Source organism: Sitophilus oryzae, unplaced genomic scaffold (genome assembly GCF_002938485.1).
Source record: "Sitophilus oryzae breed Bouriz unplaced genomic scaffold, Soryzae_2.0 scaffold_179_pilon_pilon, whole genome shotgun sequence".
NCBI classification, from domain to species: domain Eukaryota; kingdom Metazoa; phylum Arthropoda; class Insecta; order Coleoptera; family Curculionidae; genus Sitophilus; species Sitophilus oryzae.
In genome coordinates this window covers 4,153,642-4,176,698 of record NW_022146501.1, presented here as the reverse complement: position 1 = coordinate 4,176,698, position 23,057 = coordinate 4,153,642, and the positions used below count along the sequence as shown (strand labels likewise).

Below are 23,057 nucleotides of genomic sequence, written 5' to 3'. Positions count from 1 at the left end.
TTACCGATATATATTTTCTTTTAAAAAAAGAACGAAATTATTGGGCAAAACCTACAATAAGATTAGCCATGAAAACCTGACTAAAATATGACTACCCGCAAACACTTACTGTTTCTGCCTTCCGGCTTCATCATTACGGGAGGAATCAACAACGATAAACTAGTGATCCTGAAAAAAGAAAAATGGAAGCAAACGAGGCACCATTTACAACCTGGTAAAGCAGTAGCTCACAATTGGTGAACGTTATTATCACCGAAAAACCGCTGCGGAGGTACTCGGTACTATGTTTTCATGGCTAATCTTACTGTAGGTTTTGCCCAATAATTTCGTTCTTTTTTATTACTACCACAGATTATACAGATTATAATCTTTGTTTTTTCTTTATTGTTTTTCGTGGTTCCAATTTTCGGAATCGGGCACTAGTTAGGTGACTAGTTTGCGCATATAGCACGCCCACTTATGGCCTCTAAAATTGTGCACAGCGCCTGACCGGCACAGTTATTAGAGAGATATCGGAAAACCGAATAGCGTCATCCAGTATTTACGCGTACCTTATCATGATTACGATATGCGCGAGTCAATTTTTAACGCAACACCCGCTAATAACGTTACCGCCTGACGTAATTTCCGGATCAATTACACCAAGCGCTCTTTCTAAATAACCTCTGATAACGTTTAAAAATTGCTTAAATGGGCATGTGCGGGTATTTGACAACCGGAGCCGGCCGGCGAGATCTTTTATTTTAGGTTATGTTTGAATTGTTTTGAATTATTGGCTTTAGTTTTATTAGGTAATTTGATATTTAAGTAGCTGGGATTAGTTTTAATTAAATAAATATGGCCCAAAATATGGATTCCACCTCTTCCAATACTAAAGAACCTATAAAGAGTCTTAGGTTTACAGCAGATGACGACTTAACCCTTCTAAGAAAATTTGTTGCTTGTTGCCCTAAACCCACTGGCAGACGTTGAACAAGCACTGGAAATAAGCACGTTAGCCCTTTAGTTTTAAAATACCTAGTAAACAAAACAATTTCAAAGTTTTAAATTCAAAGTTAGGTTAAGTTTAAATAGCGGACGCGACGCGATCACAATTCTTTCCGATCCGATAACTATAAAGGAAGAGAGCAAGGGAAGAGAGTTATACCACCTCACGTAAAGGAAATAACTCCTGGCCTTATTAACGTCCATGCACGCTATTCGGTTTAGCGATATCTCTCTATTACGCTGTTTATTGTTATTTTACACGAGTTTATTTTTGCGCACAGGAAATTTGACTCGTTTGCACATCGTCATAAAAAACAATTTTCGTACCACGAATTAGAGACAAGATTTTTATCTGTATACTTATAGGATACCTAATCTGTGTTACTACAGTCCCCACGTTAACATCCTTTGTTTAATATTTTCTTTTATTTTTTATTAGATATTATTGAATTAATAATAAATTATGGTGTAGTCTCCCTTGCATATTTATACCGTATGATCTCATAATCATGATAAAAAAGGCGTCAAAGACAGCTGGCGAATGACAATCGATGATAATTTTGGCGAGGTTAATCTCTAGGCGTTGTTTACTAAAATTTTACATAAAACTGGTCAAAAATTAACCCTAATAATAGAAAGATTAAAAAAGGACTTCCAGACACATATATCTAACTAGCGTGTACCCGCGACTTCGTTCGCGTCGAATTAATCATTTGTAATGGTGATGATAAAGCAAAGCAAGAATTTCCATTAACATACAAACTGGATAAAATTTTCTCACATTTATGTCAGCATGAAAAAAAACAATATGGCGATATTATTATATAACTTGGTAATATTTGAGGGGTAGTTTCATCTCGTTGGAATTTTACTTTCGAAAAATCCGTTTGCCAAAAATAAGCTTTTTACGTCAAGCAGTTTAAGCAAAATCGTGGTTAAGAAATTACCCAACTTTTTGGAACACCCTGTATAATTTTTTTAAAAAATTCAAAATATGTAAAAAACAAAATAAATTTTGCGTGTCCAAGCGTTTTCCCGAAAGACTAACCGTTTTTTAAATAACAAAATATTGTAATATTTGAGGGGTGTTTTCATCCTCTTCGAATTTGAGATTCGAGAAACCCCTCCTTATCGAAACTCTACACCCCACAGTCAATCCGTTTGCCAAAAAGCAGCTTCAAACGTCAAGCAGTTTAAGCAGAATCGTGATTACTCAATGGTCATATTTTATGAAACACCCTGTATAAATTTTTAAAAATCTTAAAATATGTAAAACAACAAAATAAAATATACGTGTTTAAGAGTTTTTCCGAAAAACTCACCGGTTTTTAAATAAAAAATATTCTAATATTTGAGGGGCGGTTTCACCCCCTTAGAATTCTAGTTTCGAAAAATTCCTTCTTATCGAATCCGTTCTTATCGAAGCAGCTTTTTACGTCAAGCGCTTTAAGCAGGATCGTGAATAATCATTATCCAGATTTTTCGAACAAACATCCTGTATACATTTTTAAAAAATCTTAAAATATGTAAAAAAACAAAATAAAATATACGTGTATAAGCGTTTTTTTTTCCGAAATTTGACCGTTTTTTTAAATAAAAATATTGTAATATTTGAGGGGTGGTTTCACCCCTTTGGAACTGGAATTTCGGAAAATCCCTTCTTATCGAACCTCTACACCTAGAATCAACCTGTATGCCAAAATTGAGCTTCTTACGTTGAGTGGTTTGAGCAGGATCGTGATTAATCAGTGAGTTAGTCACTTAAGGATACTATATATTAGTATAGATTAGATGTTAAATAATTATCATCAATCCCAGCTTATTGAACTATTTCCAATTATGGTGTAGTCTCCCTTACATACCGTATGATCGAAAAAAAAGGCGTCAAAGACGACTGGTGAATGACAATCGATGATAATTTTGACGAGGCCAATCTCTAGGCGTTGTTAACTAAAATTTGACATAAAACTTCTTGTCAAAAATTAACCCTAATTATAGAAAATTAAAAAAGGACTTCCAGACACATGAACCTATTTCCAAAAAATTATTCAGAGACTTACTTAGAATGAACCTGCAGTACCTACTAAAAATTTTTTTTTCCAAATTTCCGGAAAGTGTCAAGGAATACATAAAATTTCGTTATTTTTTCGACGAAAAATCTTCATAAAATATATTCGATACCAATACCAATTAAACTTTTAAAAAGGTCAAGTTGCCACATTTATTTATTTATTTACTGACATTGTCATTCGTTTTGACATTTTAGTTTGGTATTACGAGTTTTTGGCTCAAGCCTAGCAGGCCTAACAGTCGAACATTGTTCTTATTAGAACCTCTTTTAGTGCGAAGTGTACAAGATAGCTTATTAATAGCCGTAAAAACTCATCGCAACTTTATTAGATTATTTTGAAAGGGAAAGCGGTAGTAATTGCCATTTATGTCCCTTAAGTGCTGCTAAAGAGGTGTGTTTCGTTGATGTAAATAATTACTCTTTATAAGTTGATAATTAGTTTATTTTCATAAAAATATTTTGATTAAAAGAAAATATGTAAAAGTTGGCAACGCTGTATCGGTCAAGCTTAATCACGTGACTAAAAGTTTATTTGATATGAACTATACAAGGTGTCCCAGAAATAAGTGCAAGTATTTTAACTGGTATATATACCGTATGATCGAGAAAAAACGGCGTCAACGATGGCTATGAAATGAAGATCGCTGTCATTTTATATGTAAATTTATATGGGAAATGTCATCGATCGTCATTTCCCAGCCAACTGGACGCCATTTTTTTTCGATCATACGGTATAACATAGTATAGTTGAGGTTTTTTAGCGAAAATATTTTTTTGGAAAATTCGGAATTTTTTGAAAAATTTTTTGGATTTTGTTTAGTATTTAGTTAAAAAACATAATTCCTTGATAATATGGCAACTTAGGTGGTAGATTAAATTTACAAGAAAGAAAATCCAGAAAAGATCCAGTGGTTCTCAAAATTTGAGCAAAAAATATTTTTTTTTGGAAATGTTCAAAGTAAAATAACTCAGTTATTTTGGACTTATTTGAAAAACCATAATGAGAAAATATGTTTCTTTTACCGAAATCTACCACCACCCCGGTATGTAAAATTTTCCTAAAAATATCAAGAATAGTATTTTGAACTAAAAGCAAATGTAATGGAAAGCAGGTTTGTAAAGTGTATTATTATAATAAATAAAACAATAAGTTCAATAAATATCCATTTATTTAGAAAAAAAAAACAATATACACAGCACTGGCTGGCTTCAAACAATGACAACTTTCATAAATCGACACACCTACGCCAATGTCTAATATACACGTTCAAAAATTTATATACCATCTTAATGATACATTCAGTAATAATTAGTTTTTGTTATAAAATTTCGTAGTATTTTCTTCTGTATTATACAATCACAAATATACAGTCAATCATGCAAAATATAGTATATTAAAACCTTTAAGCACCCGTTATAATTATTTCATTCGCTATAGTATCAAAAAGAAAAAGTTCTCTGCCGTTGAAAAAAAAACGACGTCACAGTGATCTGCAAAACGACAATATATGGTAATTTCATCGTGGCGATCCATATGAGTCATATACAGGAAATTTGACGTAAAAAACTTGTCAAAAATTAATACTTACATTGAAAAAAAGAGTTTTTCCCAAATAGATATGTCTGAAAACTATTTTCTTCATTTTTAAATTAAATATTAATTTTAGACAAAATGTGATATGAATGTATTTAAAAAAATACTTAAAGGAGCCAACCCAACAGAAATGATCATCGATTGTTATTTTAATGAACACTGTGACGCCTTTTTTTTAATTATACGAGGAGTGCCAAAAAGTTAGCAAAAAATGGGGAATTTTTTTATTATTGGGTTTTTAAAAAATTTCTGATGAATTTCTTCCGCATATTCAATAACAAAAAATAATTTTGACATATGTATGTCATGCGGAAAACAACTTTCATAGAGGCAAATTACAAAAATCCTCTTTAAATACTTTCAACACATAAAATCCACAGAGAAAAATTGTTCAAAATATGATTTGAGTTTCAAAAAATATTGCTAAAAAAATTGTAAACTTGCACAAAAAAACCCATTTTGAAAAAAAGTAAATTCAACCAGAATAAAATCAAATATTTTTTTTCTATACTGTTATTGTTAATCCTACGAAATATAATACTACTTTTATTATTTTTTTTGTATTCTGTATAGTTATGAAACTTAGCACCCTTAAGTACCCTAGACCTAAAATCAAACCCTCCTCTCTGACATTTTTCGATATTTTGTCACCTAACCCCACTTTTAGCATAAGTATAGAAGATTTTTGAAATTTGCGGCCATTTACAGTTGACATGACATTGTAATGTCAAAACGATTGTAATTGGATATTTTAAAGAAATTCCGTATAAACATTCTTGCAATATTTTTTCCATTTTTTTGCGAACGTTTTAGCACACCCTGTAGAAAGTTCTAGAGAAAAAAGCATCTATAAACGCATATAATAACATCTTTACAACATGTGCCTTCACAGCTTTATTTCTTACCAGTTTCCATGTAGCTATAAAAAATAATATTTACAACAACAATAGCTTTAACAGAATGTGTAGAAAAATAATATTATCTGTCAAAGACAAGATTAGTATACCAAAAAAAAATAAAGCGAGAGAGACCATTCAACCTGCGTGCATTATATTTCAATGAAAGTGTAACGTGGGTAGTATAAGTCAAAGTTTAATCAGATTAATAATTGAAGACAGGGATGCCTGTATAAATGATGATGTGCCTTGAAGGCTAGCTATATAGTTTTAAACAAATAAAATTACGAAAGGAGTATTGTATGTACGTTGGAGATTGAATTTTCGCTCTCTGTCTATATCAACTTAATTGTTAACAAACATTATTAAAGCATTTTGGAACTATTTTCAGGTTTCTTTTCAATACTGGGCGGCGGTATGACTGGCTGCTGACTGTCCAATTTGGGGCTGGAAGGTGGTACCGGGCTTTGGAGGCTGGCCGTCTTCTGTTTGCTGTCTTCGTTTTTGCTTAACTCTTCCTTGGAAAAAAATATAATAAATTATCACTTAAGCAATAAAATCTTTGAATAAAAATATTACGGAAGGTTATGAAAAATCTTAGATCTACCGCGACAGGTTTTACGGTAGTCCGTAGATCCGTTCTTCAAACAGGGTCCATTAGACTATATTTCTACTAGGTACATTATTTTTTTTAAAAATTAAGAGTAAAAGTAACTTAAATTTTAAATACTGTAAACTTTACTTTTCTTTTTTACTATCTTTTTCGATAAATCGCAATAGTGTCACTGTTAATTTAAGTTCTGCTACAATTTCCTTCTAGATTTACTGCCTTTAAACAACTATCAGTAGAAGAATAAATAATAAATAACATAAAATAAGCTCAGTAAACACTGACAAATCTACAAAATTTCAAATCAAATTGAAACGTGTCAAATGAATCGTCAAACAGAACTGTCAAGGATCTCCACCCTAGAGCCATGGATACCATTATACTCCTTCCTTAATATTGTTATTCAAAGAATAGAATGAATATTTAAGGTTACGTTTTACATTTTTATATTTAAATAAAAAGATTAAAGGTTGATTTTCATGCATGCGTTGTCCGACGATACGATGATACGATATTAATTTTATTGGTTGAATTTAAAGACCTCGATTGGTTAGAAACGGTTAACCAATCGAAGCCTTTAGATTCAACCAATAAAATTAATATCGTATCATAGTATCGTCGGACAAAGGATACATGAAAATCAAGCTTAAGTAAGGAATACAACGCTATCCATAGAGCCCGTAATGTCGACGAAGTAAACATCATGAGGACCCCATGATTGACAGTCCTATTTGACGTTTAAATTGGCACATTTGAATCTGATTTAACATTTAATCATTATTAATTAATGAATTACAATTCAATAAATAACAATTTATAATTTAATAAATTATGAATTGTAACATTTTGGGGGTACCAAAATATTACAGACAAAAAGACTTTTAAGCTAAATGGCAACTGTCACTAATGTCATAGTCGTCAAACCACATATCGATTAGTAGAGAGGTTATTTTATGTGATATATAAACCAATTTCGAGTCCTGGACGATGAGACAGTCAGAAATGAAAAAAATTGACGCAACTGAAATGTACTGTTGGCGACGTATGCTCAGAATTCCCTGGACTGCCCGCCGAACCAATGAATCCATAATCCAAGAACTGAACATCACAGAACGCCTCTCAACTTCTATACGGTCACGTATACTTAAATATTTTGGTCACGTTATGAGGAGGGATACTGACTGTATGGAAAAACTCATTATACTGTCCATACCGTCGGCAAGGTTCCGGGAAGAAGACCAAGAGGCCGCTCGCCCTCCCGATGGATAGACCAGCTATCAAAGATCACTCACAAGCCACTGCACACGCTTGAACATGAAGCTCAAGACAGGGAATTATGGAGACAAACCTCACACATCACCTGACCACTACATTCCTCTTGTAGGAATAAAGATAGAGAGAGAGAGAGAGAGAGAGAGAGAGAGAGAGAGAGAGAGAGAGAGATAAACCAATTATGAAAAATTATAACCATTTCTATGGTTACTTACGTAATAACTATGTAACTGATTATATACAAAGTGTTAAATATGTAATTACCTTTTTATCTCCGCTATCCTCTACGTCCTGCTGCTTTTCCTGAACAGCCGTTTTCTCCTTCAAATTCTCTATCAATTTCGCTTCCAAGTTCTTCGCCAGAGCCTTCTCGATTTTGTCCTCCACTTCCAAGATCTCCTCCTTGTCGATGAGTTCTATCAATTCATCCACTTGCTTACTGCTCAGTTTCACGTTTTCTTTACCAATAATCTCAATGACCTGAAATTAAAATAAAAATCTGCAAAAGCTGACACATTCTAACGAGACCGCTAAATGCAATTTCATCACTCTGAATTTGCAAGTATAGTATCTATTTATACCTAAGTGGAGTAGTTGTTTGAACACCCTGTATATGACATACAGAAATAAGAATGTTATCTAAAAACAAACATGATTTGACTAGTGCCATTCACCAACTAAATTTCAATTGTTTCCAAATAAAAACAGTCCCAAACAAAAAAAACAAGATTAAATTTCTATATTATGACAGCTTTTATGTAGTCTCAATATAGAATATCTTAGCTACACAGAAGCGATAAACGATAATAAAATAAACGATAAACCCAATTCTGAGTAATGACTAAGTATGTGACCCAAATTTTATAACCACAAAGTCTCATATTTTGACAATTAAACTCAATTATACGCTGAAAAATTGTCTAGAATTTTATGTTTGTTCCCACATGTCACCAATACCCGCCTTTTTACTCGAATATTTAAGACCTTAGTTAGGTAATTCTATGCTGAAAATCAGGGTTGGGTAGGTAGAAAATTTTCTACCGTATTTTCTACACGTAGAAAATTAATTTTCTACACCAACCAATTTTCTAGATTTTTTTACATGTCCAGATGTAGAAAATTAGTTTTGTATATTGTAAGCATTTTTTGAGTTTGATATTTATTTCAAATACTTCAATCACAACGATTAGTACAAGAAATAAACTAATATATATAACGATATCTCTAATTGTTATTTATTATATAACAAATGGATAGTATAGAATATAGTATGTCAAAAAAAGCTGAACTATTAACTTCTATATTATTTTAAATTGATATGCACAACGGAAGGATGCGTAGCAGGTAGCAGTGGTTGTTGTGTCATTATAATTCGCAGGCATATCGTCATTTTCTGGATGCCATCTGTCGAAATTTTCCTTGATTTGTTCCCAACTCTGCTGAAAATATAAAAGAACAAAATTCGGAAACAAAATCTTACCTTCAAAACATCGTCAATCTTTAACGACCCATCATGATCGTCGTCCATCTTCCTCAGCACCTTCACTATCTTCTCCAAACGGCTCTGATCAGGAACATCCTTAATCTTATTGATAGCCGCTATGATATCGTCGATCTTCAACAATTCCTCCTTCTTCTTATCACTAGCTTCTTCCTCCAGATCTTTCTTCAATTGAGCCTCCTTCTTCTCCAACTCGACCAAAACCTTGTCCATTTTGCCGATCATCCTGTTCACGCTCTTGTACAGTCTCTTGGCAGCCTTTGTTTCTTGGATGTCCGGTTTGGGAGTGTCAGCCAAGGCTTTACCCAAGTCCTCCACGTCTTCCTCGTAGTCGGCCATTTCCGCTTTGAGCTCTTGGATTTCTTCCTTCTCGACGATAAGTTTCTTCTCTTTGGAAACGGTGTCGATGGCGTGCTCGATGATCTGGATGTCTTTGGTGTGGATGGTTTCTTCCTTCTCTTTCAGTTTTTCCTAGAAAATTAAAAATGATATCAAATAAAAATTAAGTTACATAATTGAGGGCGCGATTTTTAAATTAATTGATGTCAACCATGGACATATTCGGCGCCGTGCTGACTAACTGGAATTTAAATTTTCCGCTGGCGATATAGGTAGTAGCTCTGCTGAAAAAATGTCGAATTGCCACATTTATTTATTTATTTACTCACTTTTTGATCCGTTTGGACAGTTTAGTTTTGTATTATTACGAGTTTTTGGTTAAAGTGAATTGTGTGATGATATTTTAACCCCCTTAAATTTTTTTTACACACAAACCTTAGAATCGAAAATTATTCTTTTCATAATGTGTAGTTTTTATTTTCAGACGCTCCGGACTTAAGTATGTCCATTCTGTGTGCTGTTTCAAAGGCAGTCAAAAAGAAGACCCTTGTCTTTTTAACTTACATAAAAGTGTTAAAGTATGTATAATTGTAAATACATGGTGTTTTATAAATGGAGTGTTGTATCTTCCCTTTAGTTAGATGATTTTGAGCTATACCTACCTTCTTTTCTAATTTCTCAGTAGATATCCTAAGAGCGGTATCTTCCAATATAGGAGTCGTACTAGCGGAAATGGTAGGAGCTTTGTCCACCAACAATTCTTTGTCTTTTTCTTCCAATTTTCGTTTCTCTTCTCTGTAAAAAAAACAGTGTAACTCACCCAGCCATAATACAGTTGGTACATAAATAAAAATATATACAGGATGTTCCTTAATGATATGCTAATATTTAAGGGCGTGATTACCTATTCTAAGAGAAAAACTTTTGACGAAAAAAGTGATACACCACTGACTTCTCTTAAAATAAAAATTATTTTCAAAATCTCCATTCATTTCATTTTTTGTCTTTTTCGTCGGACGCATAGTTTTTGTTTAAAAAATTAAAGTCAGTTTATTTCAGGATCAAATCGCTGAAAATATGATGCGGTGACTTGTGTGGAAATCATTTGTGCGTCGGCTGAAAGGAAATTAAGAAATGAAACATTTTTTTGTATATCAAAATAAGCATTCTGGTGCATGGAAGACGTGTATCAAATATACCATCAGAGATATTTTGATGAGATTATTTGTATCTAAAAAGTTAAGATGTTTAAAAAGTGAAGAATAGCCTCCTTAAATATTAGCATGTCATTAAGGAACACCCTGTATAGAGAAATCAATAAAATTTGCCGTGCACGTCATCAAAGACGTCGAAACCATTACCAAATTAAATTTCTAAGAGATAAAAATTCGTTTGACACTTAAAGCGTAGGTACTTTTTTTTCATGTACTCGCTATTTAAACCCGTGAATTTGTTTAATCGACTGTTAACGGTATTCTCCGATGGTGGCAGCACCGTCGGAGAATGCGCCAAGCCCTATAGCTTCTACGTACTCATATACTGGGTGGCCCATCGAAAACGTTCCGCAAGGCATAACGGCCAGGGTAATTTTTTTTCAGAAAATTCAAAAACACGTCGATTTTGTTTGTGAGGGGGACAACTTTTACCCCAAAAATGATTGCAAAATCTTCAACCCTCTAAGCGGGGGTGTCATCCCCCAACTTTTTTCAAATGGGAAGGGAGGTCAAGTGGTACCGCAATGAAAAGGGCTTTTTATTCTCTATACTTTCCCGCTTCGTTTTTGAAAATCGGTCGAGTCATTGAGAAAATATAAAGGATTGAAATTTGAAAAGTGGTGTTGAAGTTCTTCTCAATATCGTTAAACTTTTTAACAATTATGGTGTACTCACTTGCAGAAAAAGTGGAAATAATCGAACTTTATTTTAAAAATAATGAATGTAGCAATCGGGTTCCGCAGATATTCAATGATTGCCATCCTGAAAAACACCTTTATGGCAAAATTGTTCGCGAGTTAGTAATAAAATTTCGCGAAACTGGTTCCAATATGAATAAAAAGAGGCAGAAGGAAAACCCTGTAGTAAATGAAGCTATGGAGGTATTCGTATTGGGCTAAGTTGCCTTGGATAGTACGCTGAGTACAAGAAAATTAATCAATGCAAAATTAGCCGGCGTGAATCGTACAAGTGTCCAAAGGATATTAAAAAAAAACAAGTTCCACCCGTACAAAATTCAGTTGGTACAAGAACTCAACGAAGACAATTCTGATCGTCGCTTGCAGTTTTGTGAAACTGTGACTGAACGAGTGGCGAATGATAATAATTTCCTATTTAATGTGTGTTTTTCGGATGAGTGTACTTTCTTTTTGAACGGTGTAGTTAATCGGCATAACTGTCGGTACTGGGCTGAGGACAACCCCAGGGTTTTTCACGAGGTGCACACACAAAACCCTCAGAAATTGAACGTGTGGGCTGGTATTTTTGGAAATTCTATTGTAGGCCAGTTTAACGATATTGAGAAGAACTTCAACGCACAAGTCACAGAACAGCTATCTAGCAACTGCCGCACCTGATCGTTCACCCTTGTGGCAAGTGAAAAAATGCGTAAACATCTAGAAATAATAAGAAAAACAACAAATTGGTCGAAGGAATTTATCCTTATCATTTACTCAGATAAATGTTTAAATAAACTTTTCAAATTTCAATCCTTCATATTTTCTCAATGACTCGACCGATTTTCAAAAACGAAGCGGGAAAGTATAGAGAATAAAAAGCCCTTTTCATTGCGGACCACTTGACCCCCCTTCCCATTTGAAAAAAGTTGGGGGATGACACCCCCGTTTAGAGTGTTGAAGATTTTGCAATCATTTTTGGGGCAAAAGTTGTCCCCCTCACAAACAAAATTAACGTGTTTTTGGATTTTTTGAAAAAAAAAATATCCCGGTCGTTATGCCTTGCGAAACGTTTTCGATGGGCCACCCTGTATATGTTACAGTTAAAGTCCGATGTCCGGTAAATGTCGACATTAACATGTTAATGTTTGGGTTAGGTTATCTTTTTGGTTGTTTTGTTGTGTGTTATTCTCGAGATTAACCGGGTAATGTAGACATTAACCGGACATCGGACCTTAACCGTAACATATATACACTATATCGCTAGTCAGGAATAGAAATTGAAACCAAATTTTTTAAATAGAGCTATACAAAATCCACACACTTTTCGTTCAACAGCTTAGAACCACGCAAGCGTGTGAAGTGCTTCTCGATTAGTTGATTTATTTCATACTAACCAATAGAAGTAGTTTTCTAAGTTTCAATCTACCAAGTAAATCAATTTAGCGTCTGACTATTCGCACCTTTACTTATAGATTTAAATTTAATCTCTGAAATATTTAATCAAAAACAATAAACAGATAGATATGATAAATATCTAAAATAACAGGTTGAAATAATTCCATTACCAATAAAAAAATAATATATTATACAATATTAATATTTAGAGTTTAAAATAGTGCGCGGGCAGGTGACAGCGTTCAGCGATGAAGTAGACGAATCAGATCGTTTTATTTGGTGCGTGCGCACGAAAATCCTGTTGAACGAAAATGATAAACTTATGCAAGATTGATATTCCTATTTCTTTTCTTTGGCTTCACTTTCCACTCGTTGTGTAAATGCGGTACTAGCAATATATTCTTATAATACATTTGTACGTACTTGTGTTCCTTTCTCTCTTCCTTGATCTTCTTCTCCTCCTCCTTAAGTATCTCCGCCCTAATCTTGTTGTCGATTTTACCCTCTTTCTCTCCGATAGCCGCCTGGGTCTGTTTGACAATCGTTTCCGGTAGACTCGATATCGTCGCCTTGAGTTTATCCGTGGTGGGAATGGTTTCCGGCAGCAAGAGAGCTCTGGACAGGAGCAGCAGCGAGGGGGGTACCTTTTCGTTTAGACTCAGGTCGAGCCACTGGTTTAACTGGGATCTTAACCGTTCCTCGGACACGCCGTAAGCTCTCATGCCTCTGGCGCGGCAAGCTTGTTGCACCTCGCCTAGGGTGAGGGAATGGACGCCCTCTTTTTGGATCATCTTGTCGTCTGCGGCTAACTGTCTCAGTTTCATCCTCAGTTGAAATCTGAAAAGATATTTTCAATATCTTAAGTGTTAAAAAATTAATTAATGTTATAAAATTATAATGAAAGAAGGAATAGAAGAGGTTTTTTAATACATCTAATAAAAATAAATGTATTGCTCATGCATCTGTAGATGTTAGTAATGTATGGCAATCGCTTCTTTGATTTTAAAGAACATAAAAAGTTTGAAGCTTTTTGGTTTTACCTTATTAAGTAATTGTTATCTGTAACTGTAGTCTGTAATTGTTAGTAACTGTTAATTTTGAAGTTTAACTTGATATAATGTCATTTTAACAGAACGTCAACGGTTTTTGTAAACGTGTTCTCGAATAGTTGTATTTAAATATGTATTTTAAATATTTTTTTTCTTTATTCTTTGTATTTTTTTTTTGCTTCCGACGACAGAAAGAGATAAACCACAAAGAATATTTTATCAGTTGGCTCACTCTTCGCCCGTATCAAAATTCCTCCCGCCACTCCCCGCCTGTCTTGTAGACTTGGGTCAGTCTACAGCCGTTGCTCGACGTGTACACAGCGTTCCAAGTTTATATTAGTTTTGTTTTCGGTCCGACGCATAGGGTGAACCAAAAATAGTGTTTTAGTTGTTTTGTTCGAATTGTGAATACAATGTCTACTAGAAATATTTGTGCAGTGGATGGTTGTGAAAGTAGAATGACAGGCAATATATCGTTCTTTAGGTGCCCAAAAGATGAAGGAAGGTATATGTTTATATAGTATAGGATATTAAGTATATAATAATTAAAGTATTAGACATATTAAGTATAATTATGGAAACCCAATTATGAATAAATTGTTTTAAAAATATACATATAAATTAAGAAAATATTTGACTCGAAATATGCACAAAATATTTATTTTTTACAATTAGTTTATTATTTTAGTAGATATATTAGAGTAGTAGTAGATACTTTACTATTATGTTTTGGATTTTTCAGTATTTACCGGTTGGCAAAGTGCATATTAAATTATTTTTTAAGATACTTGCATTTTTTTAAATAGCATGTTTTGCTTTTTAGATGTTTGTATTTAACTTTAACTACCTACCTGGAAAGTCTGGAAAAATTAATAATAATACCCCTATTTACAATTCCATATACCAAAGAATTAGGATAGAATAATATATCTAATATTTTAATATTAATGTATTCACCATAATATGTACAGGTAGAGTCTGATAAGGAAAATAACTTGTAGGTGTGGAGCCTGGAAAAGTGCCTTAGGAGTTATAGGATCCCACAGATATGAAAATTATACACCAGAACAATATCACGGGCCGCCTTTGAAATCAAAATAACAATAGAATTCCTTAGAGTGAACCAACTGTATATGTATATTCTTTAAACTGTGGATAAACTTTCCGAAACGTTAAGCATTTTTTGTCCGTTATGCAAATTTGTTCATTAGTAAGCATTCATTTTAACGCACCAGTGTTTACAAAAAATAATTATTTTATTTTGTAGATTTTCTTGCAGTGGCGAAATACTCATATAGGATTTTTTTGGAGATATAAATGTTAGCACATAAAAAATCAAAATAAAATAGTAATTCACCACAATACACCAAAACTTTTTTTTTAAAACGTTTAGCTAATCATGTTAGCATCATCAGCAGATGATTAAAACTAAACTAATATCTACAATAAAATTAAATATATAAAAATATAAAAAATTGTGTGTGCACTATGTGCACATATTTGAAGTAAAACTTCTTACTAACAGCTATTAAATTGGAGGATTTGAAGGACATATTTGAAAAAATGAGATATAATGCTGTTTTAATATAAATGTTATTTTCAATTTATTTCTGTAATCTGCACATTTTCAATTTCCTCAATAGCCTGCAAATTTTATGACATACCACCCAAAATACACATTTTTATGCAAATGCCTAATAATGTTAACGCTTAAATTTATTTAAGAAGAGAAAAAATTTTGAATCAAACCAACAATTCGTGTGTTTACAATAATTTTGTTAAATTATATGTATATTCTCGTTGATTATTGGTTTGAAATAGATATGACAATGTCCTCCAATGAAAATGTGAGTTGCTCAACACTAATTCTGAGTTAGCAAATGAGCTAAATGATTTACCTAGACTGTTATGCAGGGCATTCCCCATATAATTTTACATATAAAATGACAGCGATCTTCATTTCATAGCCGTCGCTGACGCCGTTTTTATTCAATCATATGGTATAACTTCTTTGCGGAGGGGGTTAATCTTTTTTTGATATAATATAACAACAAAAGATTAACACCCTCCGCATGGAAGTTGTAACCCATGCAATCAAAACTCTTTCGTGCAACTTTGTGATTATAAATATAATAAATATAACAAAAAAAAACGATTAACCTCCTCCGCATTGGCAAAAGTCCAGTGCAAAAGTAAAGTGTGTGCATTGTGGTAAATTAGTGTTTTATTTTGCTGTTGTAACACCAAAAGTTCCAACCCCCAACTGTAATATAACATAAGAAATGTTGAAGTAAAATAAGTTTTACATAGGTTTATTCAAATATCCTATTAGACGTTTACGGTAAATCATAGCTTATTATTTAGCCTAAATCAAAAAATACCTTAAGAAATTGTTAGTGCCCAAAGTATGGACGTCCAATACCCTACACAGCGCGATCAATTGACTTTGTTATTTTGTTAAGAAAAGCGTTTTTCAGTAAAATTTTGGACATTTTTCTATCCCTAATCAAGTGTAGCTTTTAGATAAACAATAATATAATAAAAATATAGTGAAATTATTACTTTATAGGGCCGAAATAAAGAAAAACTCAATGTTGAAATAATTTTCCGTTTTTCTGAAAAACGGAAAGAGATCGCCAAGAAAAAAGTTTAGATTCGTAATCTACGACCTCAAAATAGTGTGTATACCAATTTTGGTGAAAATCGGACGATTTCCAGTTTTCCCAATAATTACCAAAAAATATAATCCATTTGTATATATTAGTTTAGTTTTAATGATCTGCTGATGCTAACATGGTTTGGCAAAAGTCCAGTGCAAAAGTAAAGTGTTTTGGTGCATTGTGGTAAATTAGTGTTTTATTTTGCTGTTGTATGAATGAATTTTATAAGCGATGGGAACTATCGAATGAATTAGACTATCGAATGGTTACTGAATGAATGATTTCAACTATCGAATGGTTTTATTCGAATAAAATCATTCATTCATTTGTATACTAAAGCATATGTGACAACCTCGCCGTGCGACTAAATGGTTATCGTTGAGCCACGACTATCGAATGCTTTTGATAAATGAAATTTAGTATTTGTTTGATTTTTGTGTGCGTCAGTGCATTAGTAGTTCTTCCAAATTTTTATAACTTCGCCTTATAAATACTGACTTATAAATATTTTTGCGTTTATTAAAATATTTAAAATACTAAAATAGTAGTTTTTTTTAATTGACGATTGTGGGCGTGTGCAGGTGTCAACATTTTCCGAAAATTTGTGTGATTTTCCGTAGCCCGATCTTTCAATTATTTAATTTTATATGGTATATGGTCTATTTTTTATTGGGTAATTTTGAGAAGTAGCAATTTTTAAGAGAGATGAGATGAACTTACAATTAATTTTAAAAATACATATTTGTATTTTAGATGTTTTAATTTTTAATAATATGAATTAGTTGAACTTAATAATCATATTTAAGTAATGTGGTTAAGTAAATGATTATCGAACTCAAACTATGGGGTGAGAAAATTAAATTGAAAGTTTTACACGTGCCAATTAAAAAAAAAGTTAACGATGTTTGTATTTTGTTTATGCTAATTCTCTTACATGTAGTTTTTTGCGAAGAAATATTTCATTTATTTTTTAAAGTAAATGCCAGTAAAAGTAAATATATTATTTTTAAATAGTAATATAAAGCACCTAATATAAATAATTTTGATTTCTAATTTTTTATTTATATTTTCCTTCCATTACACTGCATGCTTAGAAAATTAATAAATGTTGATATTTCATGATTTTAAAATTTGTTGTTAATATAACAAATTAGTTCTGTAATTATTATTATTTATAAACCAACGTTGCCACACAAAAAATTTAGAGACTATATTATTTTTAAATAGGATCTAATATAAATAATTTTGACATCTAATTTGTTGTTTATATTTTGCTACTACTTAAAAAATGTTTATATTAAATGATTTTAAATTTTGTTGTTAATAGGTATAACAAATTATTACTGTTATTATTATTTATTAAACCAGTCTTTGCTTAAAAACATTAAAAATCATTTTCCTACATCCAAAATAACAAGTATTATTGCAGTGTAACAACAGAATATTAATAAAAAGAATGCAAAATATATAGACATACTATCCCTAACTAACTAAAGCCAAACAATAATATTCTTTGCTAATATCAACTAATACCAATATATGGCAACAGCGCCCTTCATAATATATTTTCTGTGTAAATACTAGCACCTCAATAAAAAAATAATGTGTCCTTATCTTTATCTGACTCCACAAAAAAATCAAAGATGCCGCCTTCTTTCATGGCATTGCTACCGACCGCTGTCGGGTTTCTCGGAAAAAAAACCTACGTCGCCGGGCGACAACTAAAATCCAGTTAATATTTTATTATAATCGATCCTGACCAATAAATGAATTTCATAAATGAATGAATTTTATAAATGAATGAATTTTACAAATGAATGGTTTTTGCTGCCGAATTACTAGAATAAAATATTTCAAGGCAGATGACGCATCTATTCGATAATTTTTATTCGAATAGTTTTCAACGAATTTTTTCTTACTAGCTATCGAATTATTCGAATGAATTGCAACTATCGAATGTTTCGATAGTATTCATTCGATAGTTCCCACTACTAGTTGTAACACCAAAAGTCCCAACCCCCAATTGTAATATAACATAAGAAATGTTGAAGTAAAATAAGTTTTACATAGGTTTATTCAAATATCCTATTAGACGTTTACGGTAAATCATAGCTTATTATTTAGCCTAAATCAAAAAATACCTTAAGAAATTGTTAGTGCCCAAAGTATGGACGTCCAATACCCTACACAGCGCGATCAATTGACTTCTGGATAACGAATCCAACGTGATTTCATCTTCGAACAGCTTCGAGAACTTCATGATGTCTTCGTTCGAGACTTGTTCGCCTGAGGTCCTGATTTTATTGAACCATTCCACAAATTCTTTAGCCCTTTCGGAATAACGGTCCTTGTGCTGCACCGACATGTCGTCTAGGGTACCCTAAAGATTCGGAGAGTTTAAACAAAGAATATTATAACTAGAGTACAATATTCTTTGGTTTATTATATGCTATACTAGCAGTGTCGCCAACTTTCTGAAATTTCCCACAAAGACGAGTGTCATTTTCTATCGAATAAAGTAAAAAAATACCGAGGGTGTCATTTAAAAATCGAAAATTTTAGTCATTTCCGGTGAAACAGGAAGTGATCAAAACAATTGAATATGTCAATGAATCCTAAGTTATGTCATAATATACCGTATGATCGAAAAAAAAAGCGGCGTCCAGTTGGCTTGGAAATGACGATCGATGACATTTCCCATATAATTTTATATACCGGGTGCGTCTGAAAAGTGGCTCACCCCCTATAACTTTTTTATTTTTTCAGATAAAAAAACGAGATTTGGTATGTTAGTATATGACATAAATTAGAATTGATTGACGTATTCAATTGTTTTCGGCCACTTCCTGTTTCACCGTAAATGACTACAACTTCTGATTTTTAAAGGCATCCTCGGAATTTTTTTTACTTTATTCAAAAGAAAATGACATTCTGAATAGAATTACATATCGTATGTCAACTTTTGACATTCTCGCTTAATAAAAAATCGTAATTTAAAATTCAATCTAGAGGGCAATGGCTATTTTAAAAATACTAATTCTTAATCAAGGAGCCTTGGAAAAATAGATTTGATCGTCTAATGTTTTTAGTGTCTTTTCCTGGCCAGTTATATAGAAAATGCTGAAATCGTATTTTTAATCATATCTCAATTTTTTCAAATGGAACGAGGGTGGCTCATTAGCATATTTGGAAAAAGCATTTTTTTACGAATAATTTGATACCACACACTTGGTATTTCGAGTCAAATTTTCGTTACGAACCGCAAGTTATAATTTCAAATAAACCAAATGCGAAAATGTCAAAAGTTGACATATGATATGTCATTCTATTCAGAGCGTTATTAGCTTTGTTCGGGTTCTTGTTATTGCGGATTCTGAACCGTCCTAGAACTCTGCAGCGCATGCGCAAAAATAAAATAATGTCTTCATATTTCCTTCTGCGCATACGCATCACAGTTCTAGGACGGTTCAGAATCGGTAATAAGAGAAACCCGAAGTAAGCTATTTTCTATCGAATAAAGTACAAAAATACCGAGGGTGCCATTTAAAAATCAAAAGTTGTAGTCATTTCCGGTGAAACAGGAAGTGATCGAAAATGATTGAATACGTCAATCAATCCTAATTAATGTGATATACTAACATACCAAATATCATTTTTTAACTAAAAAAAAAATAAAAAAGTTATGAGCTACTTTTGAGCCTCTTTTGAGACGCACCCGGTATAAAATGACAGCGATCTTCATTTCATAGCCATCGTTGACGCTGTTTTTATTCGATCATACGGTACTAACATACCATACATACTTTTGAGACGCACCCGGTATAGTTAGATATCTTTAAAAAATAAAATAGTTGTTAAATCTGAATTATACAATAAATCCATTTGTTTAATTTCAATTATTTTTTTAAAGATATTTTACACTCAAACTCAAAGTCCGCTTTAACTCAAAAAATACTATATTTCTATGACGTGTATTTGTTTTCAGCCACCTACTATGTAAACAAACATAAATCAACGGTCTTATAATTACTATACACGATATAAACTCATGTACGAAAAATTATCATCATTAATAGTGTCTTGACCTTGATTAAAAAAACAGTTAGATTATCGAAAACCCATAAAAAGAAAATTAAGAACAATGTTTTAATTTCAACAAAAAAAAACAGTACAGTTATTTAGATAATCACCAGACACTATCTTTTGTCAACTTTTTATGTCAAATAAGTTTAAAAATATTTTTCTAGGAAATCTAATTAGGTACATCAGATAGGTGAAAATAAATTATGTCTATATTATATATTTTGCTTTTTTCCTCTCAATGAAAAGTCAATAACCTGACAGAAAAATATTATTTGGTTGGATTCCAAGTTTCAAAATAGCAATTAGCAACAACTGACTAATAAATACTGTTTAGATCGCCCATCTTATAACTTTATTTCTTTTTTCATTAATCCAAAGTTTAAACTGGAGATTTAAACACATTTAAAACAAGTGTTTAAAAGTTTTTAACACCAATACTAGATGTTGGGTATGTTTTTAAACAATAAAAAAAACGTTTACTTTAAAAATATTAAATAGCTGTTTTCTTTCAACCATGAAATAAACCATCTTACCTGTAAAAACTTGGCCATTTCCAATTTCACTTTTAAACTCTGCTTAATTTTGTCTTCTCTTTCTGAAGTTGTTTGAAACGTACTTGGCAACATACCAGGAAACAGCTTAATAAACACTGGCAGTAGTAATTCCATGAATGGAACAATGATAAACACAGAAAATGGTACTAAACGAAACAAATCTCCTACGGTTCTCGTAAGAAGACGGTATTCCCTTCTGGTTAAGGTTTTGCCTTGCAAAATTCGCCATACCAGTCCCGCTGATATTTTTACGTCTATGAAGAGCAGTCGAAATCCATGGTAATAATGTACAATTTCGTCGACAACTTTCTGTTTTAATGATTTTTTAACTGGCGCTTTTGCTACTTGTGTGTCTTGCTGTACCTTGGTAATTTCCTCTTTTTGTTTTTTCAACTCTTGAACTGTCACTTCAACTTTCGAAGAGGGTTTGAGGGGCTCTTTTTCTAAATGTGCAGCTGACAGTGATATATACCTAGAACTGCCATATTTGTTTAATGTTTCATTAAATATAATACCAATAAGCTACCTAATCAACTCGTAATTATCCGTATGGGATTTTCTGTTGTTAAAATTCAATAAACTAGGATTTGTTGTCAAAGAATATAACCTTCTTGGCTCAATAAATCCTATATTTGCAAAGTGACAATTCAAACTACATACAGCAGGATTGCCTATGGAGATATTTCGACAACCTACAATTAAGACAACTTTGTATAATAGTAAATAAAACAATTAAGGCCGATTATTAAAATTATATAAGTAAATCCATCGCCTGTTGTGGAGCTACCTAACCTGAAAACAGAAGTAAAAACTTACATTTCATCAATTTAGAACGAGTGTTTCTTATGTGGGGGGAGCGCAAAACAACGTACATCTTATAAGGTGTTTGTAGAATTTAATGACAAGTTCACAATTTTCGATTTTGGTGTAAAATGTTCCATAAATTACTGTCGTTCGAATATAATTATTGTTCTCATATGGCTGACTTCAAAATTTTCCATTTAAAAATAAAAATGACAGAAGTAGACATTTGGTAATTGTAGCCAACATAAAAATAAAAATTTAGAAGTTTTTCTTAAAATCCCTAGTTTTAAAAAATGGAGGTAAAAAATATTTTTAAAATGCCTGAACGAATAATATAAATTATAATAAAAAGAAGTAATTAAAATACCTGTTTTGGTGATTTCTAGAAATATTGTTCATTTTAATATTTATTCAAGGGAATATAACTAAACAATGTAGCAATATAACATGCTATGTTTATTTTTTTTCATTCAAAATGAAAATTTAATTTTAAATGTTTTAAATAAATACTTATATAATTCCTATACGATTACTTCTCTAAAATGGTAATATTTTTCATATACTTTTTAAATTTAACTGTAGATTTATCATCTAATCTCCAATTTAACTTTTACCTGTATAAATTACCATCAATTTTTACCTATTTGCAGACAATTTCTTGGAAATCAACATAACATGCAACAATAATGCTGTTTATAATTATGTTATTATTTAATGAGAATTATTGTTATTGTAAATGGGGTAAATAGTTTTAGAATATTTTATTTTAGTCAATAGCGGTCGAAAAATAGTATTAAATAAATTGATATTTCAGATGGATGTTGTAAGATTGGTTCGTATTTTCACAGTTTATACTGTGGTATTTGTTTTTTAGCGATATAATTATATATTACCGATCATTTCCCGATTGTATAAATTGTATTTGATTGTATTGCTTAATTTCAGGGAAAGTCGATAAAATTATTAGTCCACACAGGCGCAAATCGAGCGCAAACATTTTAGTTGGCATTTTCGCACGTGCGCATATCCAGGAGAATAATCGCTGTTGTCAGTTTGCACAGAAATTATTGTAATTTCGGATATTACAATGAGAGTTTTTTTTCTAAAATGAAAATGAAATGAAATAGGTAGATTATCAATATCATAATGTTAATAACTTTAGTTTTCATATGAGGCGTCCGGAATCAAAACTCTCTAAATCCATTTTCCATGAAAAATAAGTTAATGACAGTGCTGCCATCTTAAAAAGATTCTCTATATGTTTCTAAATTATATTTGCAGCAAAAGTATCTCCATCCAATGAAAATTAAATATGAAAAGTCGACAGCGGTAACAGAACTTTCTCAGTCCT

General features: G+C 32.0%; 1 protein-coding gene across 3 annotated transcripts; it reads right to left on the bottom strand.

The window, feature by feature from the left end:
- Positions 1-4,213: 4,213 nt before the first annotated feature.
- LOC115882704 (mitochondrial proton/calcium exchanger protein-like) lies at positions 4,214-21,912 on the bottom strand. 3 transcript variants are annotated; one of them, XM_030900926.1, is made up of 9 exons: positions 21,719-21,912; positions 21,429-21,594; positions 20,882-21,380; positions 18,407-18,645; positions 12,980-13,393; positions 9,933-10,065; positions 8,911-9,402; positions 7,695-7,910; positions 4,214-6,062 (listed from the first exon to the last, which is right to left on the bottom strand). In XM_030900926.1, exons 1-9 carry the CDS (start codon positions 21,774-21,776, stop codon positions 6,057-6,059), a joined length of 2,223 nt encoding a protein of 740 aa, XP_030756786.1. In that variant the 5' UTR covers positions 21,777-21,912; the 3' UTR covers positions 4,214-6,056. The 3 variants fall into 3 exon arrangements, with proteins under 3 accessions (XP_030756786.1, XP_030756784.1, XP_030756785.1); XM_030900924.1 differs by having other exon boundaries at positions 4,217-6,066; XM_030900925.1 differs by having other exon boundaries at positions 4,217-6,066; positions 20,882-21,374.
- Between the last annotated feature and the right edge of the window lie 1,145 nt (positions 21,913-23,057).